At 43.7% G+C, this 18,083-nt stretch overlaps 1 protein-coding gene across 1 annotated transcript; it reads right to left on the bottom strand.

Annotated features, from left to right (window-relative positions):
• Positions 1–11,056: 11,056 nt before the first annotated feature.
• Positions 11,057–18,057, bottom strand: LOC134351573 (dnaJ homolog subfamily B member 9-like). Its single transcript, XM_063057908.1, has 3 exons — positions 17,951–18,057; positions 16,013–16,241; positions 11,057–15,270 (listed from the first exon to the last, which is right to left on the bottom strand). Exons 2-3 carry the CDS (start codon positions 16,227–16,229, stop codon positions 14,831–14,833), a joined length of 657 nt encoding a protein of 218 aa, XP_062913978.1. The 5' UTR covers positions 16,230–16,241; positions 17,951–18,057; the 3' UTR covers positions 11,057–14,830.
• Between the last annotated feature and the right edge of the window lie 26 nt (positions 18,058–18,083).

Genomic DNA, 18,083 nt, shown 5'->3' on the forward strand with positions numbered 1-18,083 from the left:
CCCGTCAAGCTCTGAAGGCGACGCACTCCGCCATGAGGAGGTACTTGGTGTCCCTATCCCAGACCCTTCCACACCTTCGGGACACTTTCTTCGCCATCTGTAATGGTCCTACCCGCTATTTCATCCTCCGTCGGATCCGCGCCTGCAATCGCCGTTTCTTTGACTTTGTCATGTTAGGCAAAGATCGCAAGATCTTACATCTACGGACTGCAGAGCCTGCCGGCCCCGACGCTAGCAGGCATGAACTTTCGGTTGCGGCCCCTGCCGTTGGTCTCGGTGGCTCCAACACCTCAGGACATATTCAAGACCCGGACTCCAGCAACGACCATGGAGACATTCAAAGCGATCGCGCAACCACCAACTGCGACTCCAGCCTTGAACTCCAGGCCGGGTCTTTATGTGCTGCTGTTGTGACTCCCGTCTCCCCTTCCCCCACCACCACTCCGCAGCCCCGTCTTCCTCAGATCCCACCGTCAGCTCCTGGGCCCTCAGAGGCTCCATCTTCCTCTCACCCCAACCCTCCCCTCTCCACTGACACCCCCAGCCTCCCCCCTCCCGCCTCTGATCCCAGCTCTTATCCGTGCCGGGTCTTTACCATCCCCTCCGACCTTCAACTGTCGGAGGCAGAACGCTCTGTTCTCAGTAAGGGCCTCACGTTTGTCCCCCTTCGCCCACACCTCAGCGAGTTCCGTGTTCGCCACGATGCGGAACTTTTCTTCCGCCGTCTCCGTCTCCGAGCCTACTTCTTCGGCAAGGACTCTTCCACCCCCACCGATGACCCCTTCTCCCGTCTTCAACCCTCCTCTTCTTCATGGACGCCCCGCTCTGGTCTTCTGCCTGCTCTGGATCTCTTTATTGCCAACTGCCGACGGGACATCAACCGTCTCGACTTCACCACACCTTGTCCCCATTCCAACCTCACTCCTTCGGAACGCTCTGCTCTCCACTCCCTCCGCACTAATCCTAACATTATTATTAAACCCGCTGATAAAGGGGGTGCTGTTGTAGTCTGGCGTACTGACCTCTACCTTGCCGAGGCACAGCGACAACTCGCGGATACCTCCTCTTATTTACCCCTCGATCGTGACCCCACTAAGGAGCACCAGGCCATTGTCTCCCACACTATCAACGACTTTATCCGCTCAGGGGATCTCCCATCCACTGCTACCAACCTTATAGTTCCCACACCCCGCACTTCCCGTTTCTACCTCCTACCCAAGATCCACAAACCTGCCTGTCCTGGCCGACCTATTGTCTCAGCTTGCTCCTGCCCCACCGAACTCGTTTCTGCATACCTCGACACTGTTTTATCACCCCTTGTTCAATCCCTTCCGACCTATGTTCGTGACACTTCTCACGCTCTTAAACTTTTCGATGATTTTAAGTTCCCTGGCCCCCACCGCTTTATTTTCACCTTGGATGTCCAGTCCCTATATACTTCCATCCCCCATCAGGAAGGTCTCAAAGCTCTACGCTTCTTTTTGGATTCCAGACCTAATCAGTACCCCTCTACCACCACTCTGCTCCGTCTAGCAGAATTAGTCCTTACTCTTAATAATTTCTCCTTTTGCTCCTCCCATTTCCTCCAAACTAAAGGTGTAGCTATGGGCACCCGTATGGGTCCTAGCTATGCCTGCCTTTTTGTTGGGTTTGTGGAACAATCTATGTTCCGTGCCTATTCTGGTATCTGTCCCCCACTTTTCCTTCGCTACATCGACGACTGCATTGGCGCTGCTTCCTGCACGCATGCAGAACTGGTTGACTTTATTAACTTTGCCTCCAACTTTCACCCTGCCCTCAAGTTTACCTGGTCCATTTCTGACACCTCCCTCCCCTTTCTAGATCTTTCTGTCTCTGTCTCTGGAGACAGCTTATCCACTGATGTCTACTATAAGCCTACTGACTCTCACAACTATCTGGACTATTCCTCTTCTCACCCTGTCTCTTGCAAAAACGCCATCCCCTTCTCGCAATTCCTCCGTCTCCGCCGCATCTGCTCTCAGGATGAGGCTTTTCATTCTAGGACGAGGGAGATGTCTTCATTTTTTAAAGAAAGGGGCTTCCCTTCCTCCACTATCAACTCTGCTCTTAAACGCATCTCCCCCATTTCACGTACATCTGCTCTCACTCCATCCTCCCACCACCCCACTAGGAATAGGGTTCCCCTGGTCCTCACCTACCACCCCACCAGCCTCCGGGTCCAACATATTATTCTCCGTAACTTCCGCCACCTCCAACGGGATCCCACCACTAAGCATATCTTTCCCTCCCCCCCTCTCTCTGCATTCCGCAGGGATCGCTCCCTACACAACTCCCTTGTCCATTCGTCCCCCCCATCCCTCCCCACGGATCTCCCTCCGGGCACTTATCCGTGTAAGCGGAACAAGTGCTACACATGCCCTTACACTTCCTCCCTTACCACCATTCCGGGCCCCAAACAGTCCTTCCAGGTGAGGCATCACTTCACCTGTGAGTCGACTGGGGTGATATACTGCGTCCGGTGCTCCCGATGTGGCCTTTTATATAATGGTGAGACCCGACGCAGACTGGGAGACCGCTTTGCTGAACATCTACGCTCTGTCCGCCAGAGAAAGCAGGATCTCCCAGTGGCCACACATTTTAATTCCACATCCCATTCCCATTCTGACATGTCTATCCACGGCCTCCTCTACTGTAAAGATGAAGCCACACTCAGGTTGGAGGAACAACACCTTATATTCCGTATGGGTAGCCTCCAACCTGATGGCATGAACATTGACTTCTCTAACTTCCGCTAGGCCCCACCTCCCCCTCGTACCCCATCTGTTACTCTTTTTAATGCACACATTCTTTCTCTCACTCTCCTTTTTCTCCCTCTGTCCCTCTGAATATACCTCTTGCCCATCCTCTGAGTCACCCCCCCCCCCGTCTTTCTTCCTGGACCTCCTGTCCCATGATCCTCTCGTATCCCCTTCTGCCTATCACCTGTCCAGCTCTCGGCTCCATCCCTCCCCCTCCTGTCTTCTCCTATCATTTTGCATCTCCCCCTCCCCCTCCAGCTTTCAAATCCCTTACTCACTCTTCCTTCAGTTAGTCCTGACGAAGGGTCTCGGCCTGAAACGTCGACTGCGCTTCTTCCTATAGATGCTGCCTGGCCTGCTGCGTTCACCAGCAACTTTGATGTATGTTGCTTGAATTTCCAGCATCTGCAGAATTCCTGTTGTTTATTTACTTTAGAAATTACTTAGGCTTACCCATAGCCCTCTATTTCTTTAAGCTCCATGTACCTGTCCGGGAGTCTCTTAAAAGACCCTATTGTATCTGCCTCCACCACCATCGCCGGCAGCCCATTCCACGCACTCACCACTCACTGCGTAGAAAACTTACCCCTGACATCTCCTCCGTACCTACTTCCAAGCACCTTAAAACTGTGCCCTCTCGTGTTAGCCATCCTAGCCCTGGGTAAAAGCCTCTGACTATCCACACGATCAATGCCTCTCATCATCTTATATGAATGTTGCTCAATACAGAGAGATCCTGGATAGAAAGCTGCCAGCCTCTGCTAGAAAGCTTAAACTGGGGAGAAAGTACAGCGACCTAAAGCACACTGCCAGAGCAACCACGGAGTGGCTTCAAATGAAACAAATGATGTTCATGAGTGGCCGAGTCAGAGTCTTGATCTTAACCTGATCAAACATCTCTGGTAAGATCTCAAGATTGCTGTCCACCACTGCTCCCCAACTAACCTGGCACAACTTGATCAGTTTTGCAAGGAGGCATGGGCACATCTTGCTCCGTCACATTGTGCAAAGCTGGTAGAGACTTATCAAAAACGACTACCAGCTTGAGTACTATAGCTGCAAGCTGTGGTTCAACTAAGTACAGAGCCAGGCAGGATGAATACTTGGGAAATGCTGACATTTCAGTTCTTGAATTTTTAGTTTTTCATGCTCTACACTTTTTCCTGTTTTGGGGACTACTGTGAAAAAAAGAGCATGTGATTCACAAATAAAAATTCTCAGTTAAATTGATCAAAATCCATACTCATTTATGTGAACAAAGGGTTGGGGGCTGAATACTTTTACAAGGCACTGTATGATATTGAACAAGGCCAGAACTGGAGAGTTGAGGAGGTCACCTATGGGCTGGCTACTTGTGCCTTAATGAGATCCCCACCTTAAGATGGGTCAGACCTTCTACCAAGCAAGCTGGCAATCTCTGCTGATCAAATTCTGTCCATTGTTTTTTAGAAAATGAGAAGATAAAAGAGAAATACATTAGTGTATTCCTTGATTTTTTTTGCATGATTGACAATATATTAAGCTTTATATATAAAACCTGCCTGCCATCTTGTGGTTGCCATGAACATAAGCATTGTTTTAAAGGTACAGTATTTAAATATTTTTCTGATATTTATAAGAAATTATGTCAGCTACACAGCATAATTTACATTATCATCTTTATAGTGGATTTAAGATTATTACAAAAATAAATACATATTTATGGGTTGAATCACATTTAAATTCTATTTCCTATCTCACATTTGATGTTTATATACATTTGCTTACTTCAAGTGTTCTACAATTAAATTTTTATTCATTATCAGTTATGAAAATGCCTGATCCTCTCACCTTAGTATACTATTTGTCTAAATACAAGATTATTTTAATGCGAGAAGTATCAGCAACAAAGATGATGAAGTTCGAGTATGAATCAGTAATGGAACTATGACACCGTGGCCATTAGAGACTCTAGCTGTCGCAAGTGCTGGAGTGTCTGCTGATGCTCTGGGGTTTAGATGTTTCAAAAGGTACAGGGAGAAAGATAAAATGACCGGAGGCATTGCTAATCAGGGACGGTATCACGGCTGCAGAAAGAGAGGACCTTGTGGAAGGATTGTCTACTGAATTAATATGGGTGGAAGTCAGAAACAAGAAGCAGTCACTCTATTGGGAGTACTCTGTCAACCCCATGGGGAGCAGATCAATAGGCAGATTTTGGAAATGTGCAAAATTAACAGGGTTACAAACAAGAGAAAATCTGCAGATGCTGGATATCCAAGCAACATACACACAAAATGCTGGAGGAACTCAACAGGCCAGGAAGCATCTCTGGAAAAGAATAAACTGTTGACATTTTGGGCCGAGACCCTTCATCAGGACTCGGGGAGAAAAGACGAGAGGTCAGAATAAGAAGGTGGGGAGAGGGGAGGAAGCAATACAAGGTGATAGATGATAGATGAAACCAGGAGAGGGGGAGGGGTGAAGTAAAGAGCTGGGAGGTCAATTGGTGAAAGAGATAAAGGGTCGGAGAAGGGGGACAACAGAGCTGTTACCACGGGTGACTTCAACTTCCCTAATATTGATTCAAACCCCCTTAATGCAAAGGGTTTAGTTAGGGCAGAATTTGTAGGTGTATACAAGAAGGTTCCTGATACAATATGCAAACAGGCCAATGAGAGGAGAGGTCATACTGGATCTTGTAATAGACAATAAACCCAGTCAGCTGACAATCTCTCAGTGGGTGAGCATTTCAGAGACAGTGACCACAACTGCCTGACCTTCAGCACAGTCTAGGACAGGGATAGGAGCAAACTGTAGGGGAAATATTTATATGGGTAGGGCAAATTATGGTGCTATTAGGCAGGAACTTGGAAATGTAAATTGGGAACAGATGTTCTCAGGGAAATGTACAATGGACGTGTGAAGATTGTTTAGGAAGCACTTGCATGGGATTCCGGACAGGTTTATTATTCCGGTGAGGCAAGAGAAGGATGATAGGGTAAAGGAGCATCAAGTGGAATATCTAGTCAAGATGAAGAAGGAAGCATACTCAAGGTTTAGGGAGCAAGGATCAGACAGGATTCTTGGGGATTATAAGGTAGCCAAGAAAGAGCTTAAAAAAGGATTTAGGAGAGTTAGAAGGGGTGATGAGAAGGTTTTTGTGAATAAGATTAAGGAAAACCCCAAGGCAAAACCCCACAATCCTGATTGAGAAGTTGCAGAGCCTGGGCCTCTGTACCTCCCTCTGCAATTGGATCCTTGACTTCCTAACCAGAAAGCCACAGTCTGTGCGGATTGGTGATAACATATCCTCTTTTCTGACGATCAACACCGGCGCACCTCAGGGGTGTGTGCTTAGCCCACTGCTCAACTCTCTGTATACACATGACTGTGTGGCTAGGCATAGTTCAAATACCATTTACAAATTTGCTGATGATACAACCATTGTGGGTTGAACTTTTCTCATTGTTACCATCAGGTAGATACAGAAGCCTGAAGGCACACACTCAGCGATTCAGGAACAGCTCCTTCCCCTCTGCCATCCGATTTCTGAATGGATATTGAACCCATGAACATTACATCATTACTTCTTTATTTTTTTTTATTTTGCACTATTTATTATGTGATATATACTATATATGTACGTATTTACTGAAATTCACAGTTTTTCTCTATTATTATACATTGTATTGTACTGCTGCTGCAGAGTCAACAAATTTCACGACATGTGCTGCAGATATTAAACCCGACTCTGATTCTGATCTGCTGAGTTCCTCCAGCATTTTGTGTGTGTTGCTCCGGATTTCGAGTTCATTGTCAGAGTCGAAGATGGGAGCACACAGGAGACCGTCCTGTTTGAAAAACGTGATTCGTCCTGGGACAAAGCGTACTCAACAGCTCACTGTCGAGAGGCTGTCAAAAGTTCCCTTACACAGATTCAGACACGCTCATCACCACCGATTCAGGCAGTACTGGACAAGAGGCCCCTCCCGAAAACATCAATCTTTGCTGGTGGATACCAACCCTGAGCCTGCAGTCTTCAGAGATCATGTAAGCCTCCACAGAGATGCTACTGCTGTTGTGAAAGTCAGGCCCAAAGGTCCAGTTGCAAGCATCAAAAGACACTCTACCAGATCTGAGAGAAGGTAGGACACCTCGAGAAGGTGTGCTTCATTAAGCAAAGCCCTCTGAGCAAATGGCAGAATTCAGCCATCAAGTCCATGTAAGGAGACAGCCAGAACAAAGAAGTGGGCTCTATTTCCAAACCCATGACACGGGCAACCAAAACAACCTCCTTACTCGTTTACCACTCACAGTGGACAACCAGCCCATGAAATTTGAGCTGGATACCGGATCAGCCATCAGCCTGCTATGCGGATTATCCTTTTGCCAGATTCCAAAATTACAACTGGCGAACTCAGTGTTGCACAGCTACAATGGGGGTAGCGTGGGCGCGTGTGGTGCATTTACAGCAGAAGTGGCTCACCAGGGGTACATGTTTCACCTACCTGTGCATATGGTCAGTGGAGGCCAATGGCCTAATTTGCTGGACAGAAATTGGATTAAAAAGATGCCATACGTGCTGTACTGTATCAACCATGTGGGAGGGGGGACCCCACATTGAATTTGCTATTACAAAACGACCAGCAGTTTTCCAAGCTGACATTTGGGGTCAATAGTGGTCCAGCAACTTCATTCAAGTTTGAGGAGAACTTCCAGTTGAAGCTTTACGAGGCTTGCCCAGTGCCGTTGACTGTTGGCCCAAAGGTAGAAGAAGAAATTGATCAACTACAGCCAGCATATCTACAGCTGGCTGTCCAGAAGCAAATTTGCATCAGGCAAGAGGCCGTGAAACAAAGCTCTGAAATACACAGCAGGCCACGAACGTTCATTGCCAGACACAAAGTCTACATATGCATCTTGCAGGAAGAAAACTGGCTACTGGATACCAGCCGGGATGCTCATGGTCAAGCAGCAGAGCATGAGCTGACGGACGGACAATTTTTCAGGTGACATTTGGATGATACATGCCAGCGAACTGACAGGGATCCCGGAGAAGCTACAATAGTGTCCCCTGTTGATGAGGCCAGCGTCCCAGCAGATGAACAAATGGATGCTTCATCGAGAGAAGAAGGGGCTCACAGTCCACTGCCCTTGACATCATCTAACCAGGAAGGAAGCTGCCTCCCAGTGGCCAGTTGACCACTACCAAGTGGGGTGAACATTTCATATTTCTCAGTTAATCTCACTTATTCCTTTCATCTTCACTTCCCATCTATTGGGGGAGGGGGGAGAGATCGATCACGAGAATGTGGTGAGTATGCATGAAGACGATTAAACATGTGGTGAATCAATTGAGCCTCCTACATGCAGGAAGGCTTTTTGGGTGGAAGCTTTTAAGTGCACATGTTTCATCTTGGCAGGCCCGGTACATAGCTCCCACATTGCATATTGCTCAGCATACACGGTTACTAACAGGACTCAGTAAAATTATTTAACGACATGACTCCATTGTCATTCTTGCCCCGCAGACAGATAATAGTCACTAGCAGTTATATTTTTTATATTCTTGCACAAGATGAAGGTATTGTTGATATGTCAGTACTTAATGCCCATTCCTAATTGCTCAAACTCAAATGCTTGCTAGGCTATTTCAGAAGGCAATTAAGGTTCAGGCATTTTACTTTGAGACTAAAATCAGACGAAGACCTGATCATGCCAGATTTCCTTTCGCTCACCTTTTTATTCTGCTACAGTATTTAGCAACACTTTAATCACTGCAAGTTGGCGCGTGGCCAAGTGGTTAAGACGTTCATCTAGTGATTTGAAGGTCGCTAGTTCTAGCCTTGGCTGAGGCAGCGTGTGTGTCCTTGAGCAAGGCACTTAACCACACATTGCTCTGCGACAACACCGGTGCCAAGCTGTATGGGTCCTCATGTCCTTCCCTTGGACAACATCAGTGGCGTGGAGAGGGGAGACTTGCAGCATGGGCAACTGCTGGTCTTCCATACAACCTTGCCCAGGCCTGCTCCCTGGAAACTTTCCAAGGCGCAAATCCATGGTCTCATGAGACTAATGGATGCCTAGAAAAAAAAATCACTGCAAATAGACTCATCCTACACAAATAGGCCAGAAGAAATATGCTTCTTCCCAGTCCCACCTCCAAATGCAGATGCAGTCACCTAACCCTATTAGAATTTTGTATATTCCAAGATCAACTCCAGTGAATGCAAGTCAGGTTGACCCAATCTCTCTGTAGTGGCCAAACCAACACAACTGCCACTGCAGGCAACCCTAACGATTTGTTATACTTGCATGATGTGCCCTCATCACTGTAATGATTGCTCCACAGGTCAAGGATATGTATTTGATTCTTTATTAGCAATTAGCAAACATACTATCTTAAAGCGATGAAACTTAAGCATGCCCAAGTGTGAGCTAAGTGTAATTGAGTGTGCAGCAAAAGATATGACCTCCCTCGGTCCCCAGCTACAAAGTGCAATAGAATAAGCAGTTCCTCACTACAGTAAGGATGTGGAAACTATAGAAAAGGTGCAGAGGAGATTTACAAGGATACTTCATACTTTATACTTTATTTAGTCACCAAACAATTGGTACTAGAACGTACAATCATCACAGCGATATTTGATTCTGCACTTCACACTCCCTGGATTACAAATATTAAATATTAAAGATATTAAAAATAGTTAAAATTAGTAAATATTTAAAAATTAAATTATAAATCATAAATAGAAAATAGAAAAATGGGAAGTAAGGTAGTGCAAAAAAAACGGAGAGGCATGTCCATATATTTGGAGGGTACAGCCCAGATCTGGGTCAAGATCCGTTCAGCAGTCTTATCACAGTTGGAAAGAAGCTGTTCCCAAATCTGGCCGTACGATTCTTCAAGCTCCTGAACCTTCTCCCAGAAGGAAGAGGAACGAAAAGTCTGTTGGCTGGGTGGGTCGTGTCCTTGATTATCCTGCCAGCACTGCTCTGACAGCATGCGGTGTTAAGTGAATCCAGGGACGGAAGATTGGTTTGTGTGATGTGCTGCGCCGTGTTCACGATCTTCTGCAGCTTCTTTCGGTCTTGGACAGGACAACCTCCATACCAGGTTGTGATGCACCCTAGAAGAATGCTTTCTATGGTGCATCTATAAAAATTAGTGAGGGTTTTAGGGGACAGGCCAAACTTCTTTAGTTGCCTGGATTTGGGAGCATGCCTTACGAAAGTAGGTTGAGTGAACTCAGCCTTTTCTCCTTGGAGCAACGGAGGATGAGAGGTGACCTGATAGAGGTGTATAAGATGATGAGAGGCATTGATCGTGTGGATAGTCAGAGGCTTTTTCCCAGGGCTGAAATGGTTGCCACAAGAGGACACAGGTTTAAGGTGCTGGGGAGTAGGTACAGAGGAGATGTCAGGGGTAAGTTTTTTACGCAATGAGCAGTGAGTGCATGGGATGGGCTGCCGGCAACGGTGGTGGAGGCAGAAACGATAGGGTCTTTTAAGAGACTCCTGGATAGGTACATGGAGCTTAGAAACATAGAAGGCTATGGCTAACCCTGGGCACAGTACTTTCTAAAGTAAGTACATGTTCGGCACAGCATTGTGGGCCAAAGGGCCTGCACTGTGCTGTAGGTTTTCTATGTTTCTAAGCAAGAATATGTAACTTATTCCCTTTGCTTTTGCATGACTAGTTACCATAATAGACACGCAACATGGAATACAATGCAGATAGAGAACAGATTCATGGTTCCTCCTCTCTCCATGCAAGTTCTGCCATTCAGGGAATAAGTCTGGTGAACATACAAACTCTCTCTGTGGCAAATATATTTCTTGGTAATGAAACATAAACTCCACACCCGTTACCATGTGCTGTCTCACCAAGTCCCTGTATAACTGTAGCAAGACATCCTTTCTCCTGTCCTCTTGCAGTTACAGCTAATGATATAGTCACCTTCTTAGCTGCCTGCTCCCTTCCACAATTGTTTTTAGGGATTGTGTACAAGGACACCAAGATCCTCTTATATATCAACATTTCCTAATTTAGCACCTCTTAAATAACCGTCCCTTCCTGTTCTACATACCCAGATGAATAACTTCCCATTTATCTATGTTGTATCGCATGAATGCCCAATTGCTTCATCCATCTAGATTCCCTGAAGCCTCATTCTGTCCTCCTCATAGTAGCACTCACTTTCAGCTACAAATGTGCAATAATTTACAAGAACAAATAGTTCTCCATTTGACGTACTTTTTAATTAAAGTATAACATCCTCACAGCAGTAAACACATAGAAAAATATCTTGCTTTCAGCATAAGTGGTATGCTAATCCTTACCACAGTTTAGTCCAAGTTTGTCCAAAAGATTAAAACTCCGAAACTTAAAGACACAAATCTCTGCAGATGCTGGAAATCTAGAGCAACACACATAGAGCTGAAGGCACTCAGCAGGTCCAAGACCGTTCTTGGCCTAAAACATCAACTATTTATTCCCCTCCATGGATGCAGTCTGATCTGAGTTCTTCCAGCCATCTGTATGTTGCTCAGTTCTTAAGTACTGTTTAGCTAGAGCTTAGCTTTACCATGGGTTACTTTGATTCAATTCTATCCTTTTTAAGTAAATATATCATAAAGCAATTCTATTTGATCATTGTCAGCTAATCTCATCAAGAATGAAGGCTTCAAAGAAAGTCAATCTAACATCTCATAAACAAATGGTAATTTTATTAGATTAGATGGGTCAGAAGTGGAATGCACATCTGGGACTTCTCACAAGCTGTTCATCTCGACTGGCAGAAACGTCGAGTGGAGATTTATACCTTGTATATATGGATTATATAGCAAAAATGTTACAGAATTTTGGTGCCATCTTGTGGCATTAGCTATTTCATCTTCTTATAACAAGCCAAATGCAAAACAAATTAAATTTAAGAACTTAGCTAGAATTTAAATAAAATTCATAAACCATTTTATTGTGCATAATTACATCAGAGCTCTAGCAATACAATTAGCAAAGGCTTATTTGAAGCTTGGTTCTTCATTTTAACAAGCATTCTGTAGAAAGGGTTTACGAGGATTAGACAGGTAGAGGAAAATCCAAGGAGGCAGCAATATTCAATAATTTGCCACAGCATTTTTTGTTTTCCTTTGCCCAGGTTCTACAATAACTGGACAGAGTCAAGGTGGGACTGGGAAAGAAACATTTAGTTAAGAAATGAGAAATCCTGGGCATTGGGTTGTAGACTCAGCTAGTTTCATCACAGGTTCAACCCTTGCACCACTGAGGCCAGCTTCAAGAGGTGATGGCTCAAGGAGGCAGCATCTATTATTAAAGACCCTCAACACGGAGTCAGGTGGGTTAGTGGAGATATGTCTCTACTAAAGGAGGTGCAAGGCCCTCCTTCCCACCTCTAACCTGCAGGTCATGCTTAACTCCCCAATCAGGGTCACGTGAAGCCATAGGAGCAGCTGGTGCATCACAAATCCTGGTTACGCCACCTCTGATGCCAGGCAAACTCTGAAGAGTGTTGAAAATGGCTGGGGTCACCCATCTTGTAAAGACACTGCACAGAAGGCAGCAATAGCAAACTACTTCTGTAGAAAAATTTGCCAAAATATCATGGTCATAGATAGAGAAGAGAATGAGAACAGATGGAAAGACAGATGGAAGATCATGATCGCCCACGTCATACAACTTGACACATACTGATGATGATGACAACAGGGGGCCGTATATGCCTTCTCTGTGTTACTATCATTGGGGAAGTACAGTCAATGCCTCATGTACAGCTTATAGTAATTTACATTGGTCCTTAAGGTTGTCACAGCCAGCAGTGGTAGTGGGTATAAGCTCCCATTACCTATTAAATGCTCCCAACACCATGCATCTCAAATAGCCTCTTACAACTAAGTCCAGCCCCTGGCCTTCATGTGTGGCCAAGCTATTAAACCCAGGAGAACCATTTCTACTGACAGGAGAAGCAGCAAAGGCAGGTCACTGGTGCTTTAAAACCATGCGCTTTAGGCAGATAGGACTCATCAGCCGTGGTTGACAGCTCATCTAGAAGGAAAACTGATCTCAAACCTCCGCTGCCTTGTGGCTATGCCCACTCCTGTGGCAGGCCACGGCAGTAAACGCCCGAGGAAAAATCTGGAGCTGGAGTCGCTCAGAAAGCTCTATATTGAGTTCAGTGCTGACTGGCAACTCCTATCATGCTGCTGGTGCCAAATTGTATCAGTCTCTGTCGTTCCTTTGGATTCAACAGCTGCGTGGAGAGGGAGAGACAGCTGCATGGGCAATAGCTTGCTCTCCAAATTGCAGTGCCCTGGCTTGCGTATCATGTGGGGAGCTAGGAAGTAACATCAACAGACAGCCTCAGTAATTTACAGCTTCTACTGTTGTGCAAATGTCAGTGTCAGGGATTATAAACTTCATTCTTATTCATTGCTAGTAGCACGGAAAAACTTCAGAGACGTATTAAAAGACAGGAGAAACTGTCAGTGTTAAAATGCAAATTTTTTGGATAGGAACATTGAGAATGTGATGTGGCCCTGAAATTCTCCACTCAAATGGTAGAGTACAACATTGAAATGACATGAGATAATAAAAGTCTTGAACAAAAAAATGACAAATTCTATCAAGCTTTGGCAAAGTAGTGGTAATAAAAAAAAATACCATGTAAGAGTATCATTGAAAGAATTTTTGCATATTTGAACCTCAAAGAAACCATGGGAAAAGTGTTTATTTAAACAATGCAAGGTCTTGTCAACTGGATTTATTTAACAAGTGCATTTTGGAAAAGTGCAGACATTTTGGACACAGATTCTGTAGTCCAGGAACAGGTCTCTGCTTGCTAATATTGCACACTGGACAGTACACAGTTCTTCACCTCTGTTTTTCAGAAAATGAAATGAGGTAACCCCCATTTTATAAACTCTGTACACTAACCAAAAAGATGGGAGACATGGCAAGAAAGACAAGTGATCACAATGTAACTAAACATCATCTTTTAAGTAATACAAGTTTGCTAAACACACCAGAGTACATGTTAATTGTAGTTATTTAAGAACAATTTAAATAGTTTATTGTTAGCTGGATAGCATAACAAAAATCAATATGGATCTGAGGAACGGCACTTTTCCTCACCTACACACACTTTTAAAGTTGATCTTTTATCAGAAAAACATGCTATAGTTTATGAATTTGTAAATATTATTTTTATAGAACCCCAGTTTAGGTATTGTTTGAAATTAAATCCAAATTTCTATATTAAAATGTGATTTTAATCAGCACTTTGAACTTTGCAAGAATTGAGTCTTCATATTTTAATTTTCTTAATGTGTACAATTTGAAATTAACAAGTTTTAACTAAATGCTCAATTTTGCTGTACGAACAGTTCAGATTCAAACAAGGCAATTCCTCACAACATATGTTTTTGCATTGCAATTATTTTCAAATCTAAGGCCCAAAAAGTCACGGCAATATAGCAAATCCAAAGTTACATCCAAGTCTGAAGACCTTTTAAGCCGTGAAACAAAAGCAATAAGGCATGGGTTTAGCAATTCACATTCAGAAATCAAATGACAAGATACAGTAGCTCATATTTTTTTTAAAAAAAGCCTGGTAAGCTGGTAACTAGGTCAAGCAATTAGATCATGTCTTCATTAGCCCTGAAATAACAAGATCTTCTCTTGAACTTAAATGAATGAGATACTTTAGAATTAAGCAAATGCGGGCATGTTAGAGTAAACTGTTCCATCATTATTACCTGTTACTTTAACTTCCTGAGCTAGCTGTTACTACAATTGTTCTTACTATTGCTTTATTCATACATTTGGAACTTCACTAAGAAAGTGTATACTACTGCCAAGTACATTTTCTAGCTTGAATTAGATCATTGCACCCAATAATTTCTATGAAGGGCCTCAAAAACTAACAGGAAAACTTTTTTTTGTGCAAGTCAGCTCAGCTACTGCCTTTCTTGACACTCTGCATGGGAAACAAACCATGACACATAAAAGCTGTCAACCACACTGTTACATTTGTTGTACTTCCACAAGTTTACGGCACTGAACAGTCCGTGTACGTGGTGACCATGTTCCCTCGCCGCTGTGTGACAGTCCTGCAGTGTTGCTTCCCAGTGCTCTGAAACTTCTCAGTTCTCACTGTGTGCTTGTGTGTGCTGCCAAAAGTGTTGAACGAGAACATCTTTTCCATGTCTTCAAATACATCGTCAAACAACCCACCTCCAAAAGGAAATTGTCTATCTCCAAAAGAAAACCTATGTGCATTTTGTGCTTCTTGATGTGCCCTGAAGTGACTGTTGAAATGTTTCTTGTGATGTGCTCTGTGGCCAAAATCAAAGTCAAAATCCTTAAGAATGTCATCAAAGTTAAAATTGAAAGAACCAGTTTGATGGCCACCACTGCCTGCATTGAAAAATTGATGACCCATGTGATCATATTCTTTCCTTTTCTTCTCATCTGAAAGGACTTCATATGCTGTAAAAAAAAAGAACGAAACTCAGTTACACAGAAACTTGTTGTGAATGTCATGATCACGTAGCAGTTAGCACGATAATATTAAAGCTCAAGGCATCGGAGCTTAAGAGTTCAATTCTGGCGTCCTCTATAAGGAGTTTGTGGGTTTCCTCCCACAGTCCAAAGACAGACCGGTGACTATGTTAATTGGTCATTGTAAATTGTCCTGTGATCAGGATAGGGTTAAATCAGGGGTAGCTGATGGTGCAGCTCAAAGGATCAATTCTGCATTGTGTCTCCAAATAAACAAACTACATTTATACTAGTCAACACTCCATATCTACACTAGAATCATTGCATGGTTAAATCACACTAGCAGACTGGTTAAAGTCCTGTATAAAATTGTAGGTTTTAGAGGGAGTGTCTTTAAAAAGTCCAGAATAGATATTAAGCTGCTGGACATACAAAGGACAGGATGGCACATTGAGAGGCCAGAAGTTTCTTTAATTGGATGTGGGGGGGGGCAGGGGGAAGATGGTTAAGAAAGAAGGATGACACTGGCAAGAGGTTAGAAATGCATGGGAAGGTCATTTTTGTCCCTGTAAACCACCACTTGATAAGGAATAGATATAGATAAGATTACCTTGGGAGGAATGGTTTGATTTTGCGCTGGAATTGTAATCTTCCCAGAAGGATAAAATCTGTATCAATAGATAATGCAATTAAAAGAGCCACACAAACAAAAACCATTTACAGCTCTTACCTTCTGCAATTTCCCTGAACTTTGCCTCCGCATTAGGACTTTTGTTTTTATCCGGGTGGTATTTCATTGCAAGTTTGTGAAACGCCTTCTTTATCTGCCGGTCAGAAGAATTTTTTGGCACGCCCAAAATTTCATAATAATCTTTCTTCGCCAATATAAATTCCGATATCATTAAAATGCAGACAGCAAAAGCAAAGACCGACTGTGCTGTTGCCATTGTCAAGATTTCCTGGAAGGCAAGACTTTCATTATAATATGTAAAATAATCACACACTGCAAACATTCAATTAAATAGGCATTATTCAGTCAGGTTTAAATTTCTCTCAATCTTACCAACAAAAATCATGGGAAAGCCTCCCAGAGTTTATTTGCCTCTGTTAAAATTGCAAAATCATAATGAAATGAGCAAAAATCCAGTAGAAACAAGAGTTAATACAGAACATGATTTGACCAGCTCTTCTAAACATGGGAGAAAGTCAGATTTACCGCAGTTAAATGCACTACATTCCGACATGAGATTATCCAACTACTGAAGCTTCAATTACAATTATATCAAGTGCCTGAACCTGATTTTTGGGAATGAATATGGAGCAGTTTTCCACAGATTTTAAAAGGTTTATCAATAATACATATTCTGCATACTTAGTTCTTGATGTAATCTTAAACAGTGATCAAGTTTTCTGAATAGCCTATCTTTTAAGTAAGTATTTCCCATCTAAATTAGTGAACTCCTAATGATCAGTAAATGCCCAGTGAATTAATTGGAACAGAACTCTTGCTATTGCAAGACAGAAAAAGAAATCTTGCAGCTTCTTTTAAAAAGCTTAGAAATTCATATTTCTATTGGGATGAACATTCTGAGAGATTATTTAAAGAGTATAATTCAAAGCCAAGCACTCACTGTCAGATGTAATGCCACTGACAGTTCTGCTAAGTAATATACTTTAGCAGGAAATGCAATTTGATTTCCTATACTTTATACTCAAATTCTGAACCTAGACAATAGAAACTGAAACCACATTTATTACCCAATCGTATCTGCACTGAGTTAGTGGTGACAAACCTCCTTAATCTACATTAGAATTTATAAAATGGAGATCCCAAAATAGGGCTATGCAAAAAGTTAATATCAGCCAATGTCTTAAACTCCTCTATTGTTAATCTCCAAGATAGTCCTTAGGTTCCCACCCCCGGAAACAAGCAGAGTCCTTCTCCTTTGTAGGCTTGACTCAAAGATTTGGTTAAAAAGACAATGCAGCCTTGTGCAGTCCAGCATCTACAGAATCTCTTTGCTTCCTGTTTAAATTCAATATTTTTGCGAGTCCGTGTTTCTCACACCCAAATACAAAGCTGACTGGAACAGAAAACATACTGAACACCATTATGACGTTGTTTAACTGCAGATTAAATTTCAGTCTGGAAAACCGTAGAACAATCCGTGCTCCATGATGAACTACCGCCCCCCCCCCCCCATCAAGGTGGGGCAGAATAACATTTTGACAAAAGTGCACATCACACTAACGAAGAGGAATCCGACAATCCTTTTGAAACAATCAGCGATTGTTTGATCGAAGCAGAAACAGGGATGCTCGAACTCATCCTGCTTCAGTCACTTGTAGATGGAACAACTGTACTTTCAGCAGCATCATCATACACAGTCATGGGGCCTGCTTCACTGCTCAGCCTACGGCATGGTCTTCCAATACAACCGGGGTCCTTTCGCCCCTCAACCGGCCGCCACCCAGAAAGAGACACTCCTTGTTGTGAGGAACATCAGCCATCGCACTTCAATGATGATGGAACATATTTGTGGAACAGAACAACCCCCGAGAAAGGGAGAGTTTTAACACCAACGAAGGGCTTGGATATTTATTAACTGAACCGCAAATGGGTTCATGGGGGAGGAACGGCCCCCGATACGCACCCAGCCCCACTCACCTCGTCCGGCGGTTCCCACTCCGCCGAGCACCGAACAACACCGACTACCCAGCGCCGGCGCACCTCCTCCTATAGAGCCCGTTCCTCCACGAATCACTCGCTCATTGGCCACCTTCGCCCCGCGTCACCCCCC

This window comes from Mobula hypostoma, chromosome 9 (assembly GCF_963921235.1).
Source record: "Mobula hypostoma chromosome 9, sMobHyp1.1, whole genome shotgun sequence".
In the NCBI taxonomy this organism is placed as follows: Eukaryota; Metazoa; Chordata; class Chondrichthyes; order Myliobatiformes; family Myliobatidae; genus Mobula; species Mobula hypostoma.

Coding starts and splice junctions, on each gene's coding strand:
- LOC134351573 (XM_063057908.1), bottom strand. CDS start 16,229: ATGGCAACAGCACAGTCGGTCTTTGCTTTTGCTGTCTGCATTTTAATG. Junction 15,271..16,012: donor GTTCAGGGAAATTGCAGAAG/GTAAGAGCTGTA, acceptor TTTTTTTTACAG/CATATGAAGTCCTTTCAGAT.